Source organism: Nicotiana tomentosiformis, chromosome 2, assembly GCF_000390325.3.
Source record: "Nicotiana tomentosiformis chromosome 2, ASM39032v3, whole genome shotgun sequence".
Classification (NCBI taxonomy): Eukaryota; Viridiplantae; Streptophyta; class Magnoliopsida; order Solanales; family Solanaceae; genus Nicotiana; species Nicotiana tomentosiformis.
Genome location: NC_090813.1, coordinates 45,709,386 through 45,720,195, shown reverse-complemented (window position 1 = coordinate 45,720,195; position 10,810 = coordinate 45,709,386). Strand labels below are relative to the sequence as shown.

The 10,810-nt window shown below is 35.8% G+C and overlaps 1 protein-coding gene across 3 annotated transcripts; it reads left to right on the top strand.

Moving 5' to 3' along the window:
- The first annotated feature begins 3,191 nt into the window (after nt 1-3,191).
- On the top strand, nt 3,192-10,587 carry LOC104085138 (protein ANTHESIS POMOTING FACTOR 1). Of its 3 annotated transcripts, XR_683774.4 has the most exons (13): nt 3,192-3,334; nt 3,433-3,524; nt 4,785-4,885; nt 5,718-5,818; nt 5,902-5,968; nt 6,052-6,151; nt 6,239-6,352; nt 6,491-6,628; nt 6,724-6,808; nt 8,276-8,325; nt 8,964-9,119; nt 9,206-9,269; nt 10,119-10,587. XR_683774.4 is itself a non-coding variant. In XM_009589113.4 (12 exons), the coding sequence occupies exons 1-11, from the start codon at nt 3,328-3,330 to the stop codon at nt 9,105-9,107; spliced, it is 999 nt and encodes a 332-aa protein (XP_009587408.1). In that variant the 5' UTR covers nt 3,192-3,327; the 3' UTR covers nt 9,108-9,119; nt 10,119-10,461. The 3 variants fall into 3 exon arrangements, 1 of the variants encoding a protein (XP_009587408.1); XR_683772.4 differs by having other exon boundaries at nt 8,964-9,269; nt 10,119-10,546; XM_009589113.4 differs by lacking the exon at nt 9,206-9,269 and having other exon boundaries at nt 10,119-10,461.
- The last annotated feature ends 223 nt before the right edge of the window (nt 10,588-10,810 follow it).

Below are 10,810 nucleotides of genomic sequence, written 5' to 3'. Positions count from 1 at the left end.
TAATGCATGCCTTGGATGCACATCTCTATGCCCGAAGCTTCACTAAGCTTGTCTTTGTAGTTGAGGCTTGCATTCCTCCAACGATTGATAAATTCGATAACTAGTTTACCCTTCCGTTGATGAGTATTTGTGAGTTCCACCATGCTCACAATGCGCCTTGTACTATAAAAGAGATTGAGGAACTCTTGCTCTAGTTGATCCCAGCTATCAATAGATCTTGCTTTGAGGTCTGTATACCTATCAAAAGCATTTTCTTTTAGCGAGCAGACAAACTGTTTGACAAGATAATCTCCATAAGTCCCAGCGTTGTTGCATGTCTCAACGAAGTGCGCCACATGTTGCTTTGGATTTCCTTTACCATCAAACTGTTGAAACTTATGGAGGTTGATAGCCAGCAAGCATCTTCAACATATCGATCCTTGCAGTGTACGGCTTTGCTTATGTAAGGGAGGACTTGGTAGCAACTTCATACTTGTTCTTAATGGTTCCTTCGATGAACTCCTTCAGTTGATCGATTGGAATCATCCCTTCAGATGAGACAGGGATAGCCTTAGTGGATGCTACTTGTCTTGGGGTGAATCACTCTCTGGAACTTCTGGGAGCTTGCCAGGTGCGTGGGTAGATTCTTATTCCATCAAGATTCCCACCCTATCTGTTAGCTTGTCGATTCTAGTATCTTGATTTTGCATGCACTAGGTCAAGCCAACGATTGCTTCTGTCAAGTTTGCCAACTGCTCCTCCACAGATGAAGTGTTAGTCACTATGGCTTGCATGATTGTCGTGGACGATAGAGAGTAATATGGATTATCACACAGATTGATCCTCGATTGGCTCACGCTATGTGGAGTAAGTGGGGATGATCCATCACTTAAAGCATCATCACTTTCCTTCACAGCAGAGTGCTTGGATCCGGAGAGGTCAAGCAGAACAAGAATTTTCTTGATCTTTTCAGCAACATCGCTTCCTCCTTCGAGTACGTTTGTGGAAGATCTTGCTCCTTTTGAGGATGAAGATCCGAAAATAGGAGTTGATGCGGACGACACTTGGGGTGCTTGTTGTCCTAACGAGCTTGCTTTGCTCCTCATAACTGGTCCAAAGCTTTCAAAGGTATCATCGAGGATGCTTTCCACATCAACATAGAATCTGGAATTAGCAGCCTTGGTAGAAGTTGAACTAGAGTTGATTTTCTTTGAAGCCATTTCAATGTTCTTGAACTTTGGTGATTGAAAAGTTGAGATGAGAGGTAGAGATTGTCCCATCGGGCGTGCCAGAATTTATAGACAATAAATTGTGTGAAGAAAATAAAATCAAGACCGAAAAATATTGCAACAATCGTAGTATTTTATTTCAAATATTTGAGTGTTACAATCTCTATGTTTCCTCTGATTCTACTTTTCAACAGTAAATAAAAGAGCCTTCGAGCTCAATCTTGAATTTTATTTTATTTTAATCCAAGTGCTTGAGGTATGATCTTGATCTTGATGTATTTTTTATCCAAGGGCTTGCAGCTTATTCTTGAATCTTCGTCTTGATCTTTTAATCCTTAGAACACTTGAATGCTTGTAACTTTTAGAGAAATCTGTAACGTTTGATCCACGAGCTCCCTCTTGCTTCTTGTTATAACTTCTGGTCTTTTCTGAGTTATGAAGACCCCTATTTATAGTTGTGGGAGGGAAGAGTTATGATAAGAACAAACTCTTTCCGACCAATCAAATTGAAGTGTGACAAGGCCGCATTTGATTGGCCAGAACATGTCACTTGCACACGTGACGCGATTTCATTGGCCTTTTAATGTGATTTGGCATGCCTTGTCATTTTGACATGTGGTATGATCCTATTGGTTGTTTCGTTTGATTTGGCGCGCCACGTTATTTGACACGTGGCACCAAACTGGACCTCCAGGAGGATGTCATTTTGGGCTTAATGAAGTGGGCTCATCACTTTAGCCTAATTAAATGGGTTGACCCATTGGATTAAGACTTATTTATTCAATCCTTATATGTTGGACATATATAACTAATCCAATTATATTAGCCCAATGAATTTATTTGAACTAATATATCTTGAATTTAAAATATAGTCCAAATTATTTTACGGATTTAATTCCAATAAAATTTATATGCCTGCAATGCGACTCTTTACATTGTGAACATCTTGTTTCAATATACTAGATGTGTGAAAAAAGGATTTGGGTAAAAAATATCTCTGAACTTTAAACGTGTGACTCTGAAATTAATTTAAAGCGATTAAATTTGTACAAATTTTGAAACTTCATCTATGATTGCATGAGTGTGAAGTTAATTTAAAGCGATTAAATTTGTACAAATTCAAAAACTTCGGCTATGATAGCATGAGTCTGAAGTTAATTTTAAGTGGTTAAATTTTAAAAATTTAGAAACTTTGGTTATAATTTTAGTCCCCGTTTGGCCATAGATTTTGCCAATTTTTTTTGGCAAAATATGTTTGTTTATAAATTTTATCCATGTTTTGGCAGATTTTGAAAATAAAATTTTTAAATCCCAAAACTAGCTCTAGACCTATTTTTGGCCCAAAATATTATTGTTTGATTTTTTTAAAGAATTATAAAAATTACTCCAAACTTTTGTATTTTATAAAAAAGCTCACAATCTATTATGAACCAACTAATCCACCAGCTAATTACTATCATTACTTTTGGACTGATGGATCTTGTAATATTATTGCAATTTGACGGATTATAGTGGCTAGTAATTATGTTATTAACAGTTGATATTAAAATATCAGGTTATGATTTTTAGGATAGTGTATTATGTAGTTAATTATAAAAAGATAAATTTGTGCCAAACTTATCTATGTTCAGGACTATGGTTATGGTTTAATGATAATGAATGGCATCAATAAAGGTTCTACATATACATGATTAACAAGTTTATTTGTTTGGTATTGTTGGATATTTTTGATAGTTTTTAGAAGTTAGAAGTCACATTTTATATATATATTTTTTAAAAAAGTAAAATATATTTTAAAAAATTATGTTCAAACAGATTTTCATCTTCAAACCAAACTTTAACCAAATCAAAATTTTTAAAATAAATTTAGAATTATATGACCAAATGCTAGCTTAATATCATAAAATTGATATATGTGCACTTTGTTCTTGAAAGTGGCTAGGCCATACTATTTTTACCAAAGGTGCCCCAAGTATCTAAAACGGCCCAATTCTAGCGGATCCTGAGTTATCCTAGAGAAAAGCGCGACATCTCTTCGCAGGCGTTCTCAGTTGAAAACTTCCGTCGTCGGTAGTGCAGAAGCAATAGAATCTGCCTCTCTAGTTATTGAAGAGCAACCATGGCAGGTAGGGTATAAAATGTGAAGCAGAAGCAATTTGAGTTCTCCTTGTGTTAATTCGTTTTATTTTTCTTTTGCTTGTTGGCAATTGCAAATTATACTCAGGTGGACAACCTGAGAGAGAAGACAAGGTCTCACTAGAGATCACTGAAGAAATCTTACAGAGCATGGAAGTCGGCATGACGTTTCGCGACTATGTACGTTTTCTATAACTCTTTGTTTAAGCATTTCATAAGCTACAGGAAACTGAAGTTCTTAAAAGCTGAAAATATGTCCTCGTTTTTTTGTACCTTTCTTTGTATTATTGTTCATACTGGTGCTTGTTAATTACTTAAAGTACAATATTAGGTTCAGAAAGAGTAGCAGTAGATTGTAATTGCACTCTTTGTTTATGTAACTTCCAAATCCAGTAGGACAACCTTAGCCGGACCGCTGCTTGACCTTTAAGTTGGGAAAATCTTGTTTCTCTAAGCTAAATTTAAATTTTAATTGGTTTAAAGCAGTTGTTTTATCATCATTTGTGATTTTTGATGAGTGCTAATACATAAGAGCATTATACACCTTCTTTTTAAAAGTTAAATTACATTAGTGGTTGTTAACGTAGTTGGAGAACTTGCTAGTGAAATAAACAGATCCATTGCTCAATTTTTTGGGAAAGAAATATACATAGGCACACAAAGGATTGGTTCTATTTGACAAGTATTAAGACCCGTTCAGCTCTTACATTAAGGGGTCGTTTGATTCATGGACGAGTTATGTATTGTAGGTGTTATGCTATAGGGGTTGTTTTGGTGTGATGAATAATAATACATGGATCGTTATGCAGAAATGACAAATTACCTAATCCTTGTATGGCTAATACACATATTCTTATTCCGCATTCTACCGGTACAAAATAATATATAGGTTACGATATAAGTTATGTAAATATTAGGTATATAGAGTTTTATTCAGAACCTTCTTTTTTTCTTAAGAAGCTAAACTCTGTATTACATAGTCATTTAGAGTTGTAAAAACTTTTACCTTATTAGGAAAAATTAGAGTTGTAGTAGTAGTTAGAGTTTTATACTGAAAACCAATCATTGTACTAATAGTATAGAAGTTTATACTGGGGATTTTTATTTTTTTCTATACAACAAACAGAACAAGCCCTAGATATTGTAGTCACATGATCCTTATTTGTTAGTTAATGCATATTCTGGTCTATCTTTGTGTTTAGAAAGATTGACTAATGGTAGTATTAACTAACTTTCAAGAGCTATGATTGATCACCGTGCAACTTTTCTAGTTAGAATCATATGATGTATTTAGAATTGCATACAATTTTTTTATCTCCTATCAGTTGGACTCGTCACTAAGAATATCCTATTTGGTGAAACATGCTGTTTTTCTTAACTAGAGTGTCTAGACTGTGAAATCATTTTAGAAATATTGACATAGATTTTGCCTACATGCAGAGTGGTAGGATCAGTTCAATGGATTTTCATAAAACATCAAATTATCTGGTGACGGCCAGTGATGATGAGTCCATTCGTCTATATGATGTTGCAAATGCAACGTAAGCATCTTTCTTTTACTTTATAGGCAATGTAATTATTTAAATAGTTCATACTTTATTTGTTGTTGTTTTTTGGTTCTCTTGGTAGGCTGTGGTTCAGATCTTTCAGTTTCTGAATAAGCGATGCATTAGAAAAGTTAAAGATGTTCTAATATTCCTTCTCTGCCCAAAAAGAGCAATGTTCAATAAAATGGCGTATTGGTTGCCAAAAAAGAAAAAAAGTGCTGCTGCACCCAGTAATTATTTAAATTCCTTTTGCAGCTATTAGTCATTTCCAGTTGGTATAATATTGGTTCTGGATGGAGTTAAATGGAGCAACATGGTAGTAAGAATTCATATAGCTGACTCGAACTTGCTTGGGAATAAGGCGTAGTTATTGTTATAGTTATTTCCAGTTGCGATTTGAAGTCACCCTTTTTTATTTAGCTTTTAAGACGAACTAAATTAGTGGATATATCAGTTTGGCCAAAAAAAAGGTCATGTCAGAACGCCTGCATGGATAAACTATTATTTTTTAAATTAATAACATCGATGTTAATTAAGGTCCATGAAAAGAAGAGTTGATGGTGCAATATAATGTGCCTAAGTACTCGGAAAAATCTTTCAAGCGTTAAAACTTAAACTTTCCTATCAATAGTAACCACATTGGCTTCTCATAGGAACTCTTTTCTATCAAAAAGGTGGTTTCTCATAGGAACTTGGCAAAATGCTCTTCTTCTTCTCCCACATTTTGTATTATCATAAGATATGTATTCTTTTTCTGAAATGTCATCTTGCTGTTGCCTTCTTCCGATGTTATTGGAGGTGCTATGTGATTTATCTGTCACTGCAGATGTTTGAAGACTATTAACAGCAAAAAGTACGGGGTTGATCTGGTTAGCTTCACTTCCCATCCTACAACTGTTATATACTCCTCCAAGAATGGTTGGGATGGTATGGGCATACTTTAATATAAGTGCATAATCCTTGCAAAGCAGAACAAGTGAATTACTAATTTGTTTGATGGACTGTTTCAGAATCTCTACGGCTTCTTTCATTGCATGACAACAAGTACTTGCGGTATTTCAAGGGTCATCGTGACAGGCATAGTTCTCAGCAGTATCAACTTTTATATGATTTCCAATGAATATCAATCCTAAAGTGAGGTCTGTATTTGTCTTTTGCAGGGTTGTGTCTCTTAGCTTATGCTCTAGGAAGGAGTATTTTATCTCTGGCTCGCTTGATCGATCTGTTCTACTTTGGGATCAAAGAGCTGATAAATGCCAGGTAAAGACCTCACCTCATTGACATTATTTGTCCTTACCAAATGTTCTTTTCATTTATCTGATTAATTGCTAAGTTTACTGTTCTTAGGGCCTTCTTCGAGTGCAAGGAAGACCAGCTACTGCCATTGATGAGCAAGGACTTGTCTTTGCTATTGCTTTTGGAGGATATATAAGGATGTTTGATGCACGCAATTATGAAAAGGTTTTGCATCTGATACATGAAAATGAATTACTATTTGATATGCTCATATGCATAATATTTGTCAATTTCATCTTTTGCTTTCATTAATTTGTTAAAAGTTTACTCTTTTTTGAGAAAAAAAATGTTTACTCTTTGAAGGGGCCTTTTGAAATTTTCTCTGTTGGAGGAGATTTGTCTGATGCTAACATCGTTAAGTTCAGTAATGATGGGAGACTTGTGCTTTTGACAACTACGGATGGGCATATTCATGTGCTTGATTCGTTTCGTGGCACACTTGTGAGTTGTTTCCACCCTTGAGTTCAGAGGAGCATTTGGATTTTTTCCATACTATTGTCACTAAATAGATTATGCTTTTACCCTGTTTCCTGCAGTTATCAACATATAATGTGCAGCCTGTTTCAAGTAGTTCAACATTGGAGGCATCTTTCAGCCCAGAAGGAATGTTTGTTATATCAGGTAACAGTTTCTTCATGATATTCATGCTGGGCTCCTGCTATTTAATACTCCTCTGGTTCTTCCATTTTGAAGTTATGATATTGCTACAGTTTTCTTTTTATGGTGCATCAAGTCCTCTGGATATCATGTCTCTCACTTTCCAAATCTTGGTGTATAGATCATTCTATTATGGGAATGCAATTTTGTGTACTACTGTTTGGTCCTGAGGATAAACTTCGCTTCTATAGGGCCTCCTTCTATTTGTAGGTGGTGGGTGTGCATTGCTGGGTTGCATAAATGGAGAAAAATTGCTTGAATTTGGTTGGTTGCTTAATTGATATCTGGAGAGCTCCTATAATTATAGTTAATGTTGTATGTTGTATAAGAGCATATAGAGGTTCTGGGTTCAAGTGTCATTGCCACCCATTAAGAATTTTTTTATCGTGTTACATAATTCAAAGAACATAAGTAGACCTAAAATGACATAAAGGGAAACTGTCTCAAATTACCTGAAATCTTTAGAAATCAATGCAAACTTAACTAAAATGCAATAAAAGCAAAGGGATCCATATAGGAGATACAACTAGTTGGGATCAAAATCACCTATGTTGCTCGGACTCTCGGAAGATGCCGTCGGGTGCGTGTCGGATCCTCCAAAAGTAGTGTATTTTAGGAGGATCCGACACGGGTGTGACAATATTTTTGGAAAGTTCGAGCAACTTAGAAAATCACGATTTGTGCAGGGGGGTTTAGTGTGAGACTAAAGAACCTTTAAATACAACAAATTTGTGTTTGAGGCTAGCTTATTAATTGTCAAAATCGTGAATGTTATTGACTTGCATGGATTGAGTTCGTACTGGCAGAATATAGGCATTTGCTTAAAAAAATTTCCTCCTCTTTTCCTGCTTTAAATTAAGATCATATTTTTTATTTGAGATCTTATATTTTTTAGATTACACTAGTCCATTTGTGAAAGTCTTCACAGGTACAATCATAGAAGGTACTCATCATAGAAGTGGTGCAATAAAAATGACGAAAATTTTGTGCTTAGTACTAGTGGTGAAATGATCTCGAGCCTCCCCTAGAAATTAGTTAAATCTTTCTAGAAGAACTTCATTCAACTTAAGAGAGAAAGGAGGAGAAAGAAGGAAGCTTATTCATCTATTGCTTTAGTTAGCAGCTTGTCTTTTGGTAGGGAAAGTTGTCTCGCAGCAAGAATCACTTGACATTTTATAGCCCGTGAAGCTGCTTAATCAGAAACCGGTGTAGAGGGTTAGGACAGAATCAACTCCAGAAGGGTATATGAATATCGGATTCTTTTGTCTTATAGACAGTTAGGTTCATTTTCTTTTTTTCCTTAATCCTCAGATGCATATCCAAATGAAATAATTTTTTCCAGCAAATTTATTTGTTTATCCCATCCCCCGTCCCAAAAGAACGAGAAGGTAAAAAGAGAAAGATAACATGTTGCTTTGAACTACTTTGCAGGATCAGGTGATGGTAGTGTGTATGCTTGGAGTGTCCGGAGTGGGAAAGAGGTATGAACAAAACCATATATCTGCTACTATCAAACCCTTTATATTTGCTCATGATAAGAAGTGTATATATACTAGTATAATTTGATTATTTTTTGGGGAAGACTCACTAGCTGTAATCTTAGAGGAGGTTAATGCTGGTATTCTCTTTGCAGGAAACTTTATTTGTAAATGATTAAATGAGTCTGTTCAGAAGGAAATATAATGCTTTACGGACCAACTTTTTCTTTTTGCTAGTTTTAGGGATGAGTCAACCACTGTCTCCTTTGCTCACACCCCTCTATTTTTCTATTGCTTCTCTTGCCCTGCGAGTGTTTCTAGGGAGTTCACTTCTTTTGGTATCATGCCACATTTTGGTGTGTGCATGGGATGACAAAGAATGTCCTTTTGAAATATTTGTAAGTTGAATGACTTGTTAATTAACAATTGATAAATAGCTATAGAAAATGATGTGAAATGATGCAAGCGGAGAGTCATACTAGTAGTGTAAGGGAGAATGTGTCACTTGAAGATCGAATTGGAAAAAGAAAAGAATTCAAGCAGCTTCTTCCATACAGAAGTGGTGAAGCTTCTTAGTTACAATAGCTCTTTGCTTAATTGATTGTATTGACCAATCTTATTCTTCCATCTGCATCTCTTAGGTAGCCAGTTGGATGAGTACAGATACTGAGCCACCTATGATCAAGTGGGCTCCAGGAAGCTTAATGTTTGTGACTGGTTCTTCTGAGCTTTCATTTTGGATCCCAGACTTATCGAAATTGGGAGCTTATGTGGGAAGAAAATAGAGGAATTTCATGGTAAGTCCGTGTATTGGGAAGAGATAGAACAAATCTACCAAATCTTCTTGGCTTGTGCCTCCTGAGCATTGTCTGCATAACATTAGGGTTTGGCAGATCATAATGCGTGATCCTCAGAGTGCTTTCTGAACTAGAACACAGGAAGATCAGGTACTGAATTTTCATCATAATGTTGATGTATTTGCTGGGACCCCTCTCTCTCTTTCTCTGTCCCTCTCTTCCTCTGGAGCATACTATTGCAGCTCATATTGATTTGCTTGATAATATCCTTGGTCATTGAATGAAATGGTTGTATAATACGGGGCAAGAAAATGAAAGCTGTTAAGAACACCTGCCTCAGTCGAGTAGCCCGTCGGCGGCAAATGATAAACTTTTCAGGTGTTTCAGAACAGTTTTTGAGTTTTTGCAATAGTTTAGCCTAATCATGTCAACTTTATCTGGCCAAAGGGTAGAATCCCTGGCTCATTATAAACAAGGTACATATGCCTTTGGAATCTATAGTATATAGAGCAAATTGGGGAGTCTAGATTCAGTAGAAGGTAGGATAGCTTTGGTTAGTGTCTTCTTATACACTTAGCTCAAATATTTCTATGTGCTAACTAGTTCAGCAACTGGAAAGCTATCATATGTGCATATAACATTTAACAAGCTCAGCAGTCGTTCAAAGGCCAGAAAGCTAACCACTCTATCTTTCTTCCTTTATTCTGCTTACAAGTCTGCTTATGAATGCTGCATATTGTCCGGTTCTATTATAGTACCATAATGACGATAGCTTGTTGAAAGCTCATCCCTATTGTCTTCTCTCCCCGAGTCAGGCTCGTTAAAGATAGAATTACTTCCATTTTTTACTGAATGATGCAACTTAGAGGAAAAAAGTCCTCTTATGAATGCTGCATAATATCTTGGTCCGTCATTGTACTAAAGCTTGTCAAAAAATATATCCTGTTTGATATCATTGACTTCTGAGTTTTACTGATCTTCTGTCCTACATAATTGCAGTTTGGGCTACAAGAAAAATCCGTAGTTGGAAGGTCAAATGATTGATTGAGCTGAGAACTGTGGCGGTATAGTCCTCCTATTACTGGACTGATTTGTCATGAACCTTGTTTGATTGCTTGAAGATCACATTTTGTGATTTTTATGAGTGAAACATCTAAAACTTTTGAGGGCTCTAATGTGATTAATGAGATTGGACTTTTTGGTGCTCCATCTCCTACTAAGTCCAGATTCATCCTGCTGGGCCTGGAGATGCTGCATCAAGAGAGGCTTTCTGATACTGTACCACCAATGTTTTTAACTGTCTACCATTTCAAGATAAAAGGAAAAGAAGAGTAAATTGGTATTCTCGATTGCAAGTAAGTATAGTGCTGTAGATAAATTAGACAGTATTCCCTTATTTCCTTCTTGTAAATAACTTTATCTGACTCGATTTTGTTCTTGATGTATGTGCCTATAGTTCGGCGTTCTACTTCCCTGCTTTATTGTGAATTGCAGTAGCTTTGTTCACTTACATTTTAGTTGGCTACAATACAGGAGATTCTATCAAATGTTCATTGCCGCTCTGTATGTTTTGCTATGGAATGTGTTGTGTTATGTACCATAGCGATTTCTCACGATGAGCACTTTTTGTTACATCAATTTCTTAGTATAGAGAGTGATCGACCCATGGTAGTGAGTCTGAATTATTTCAA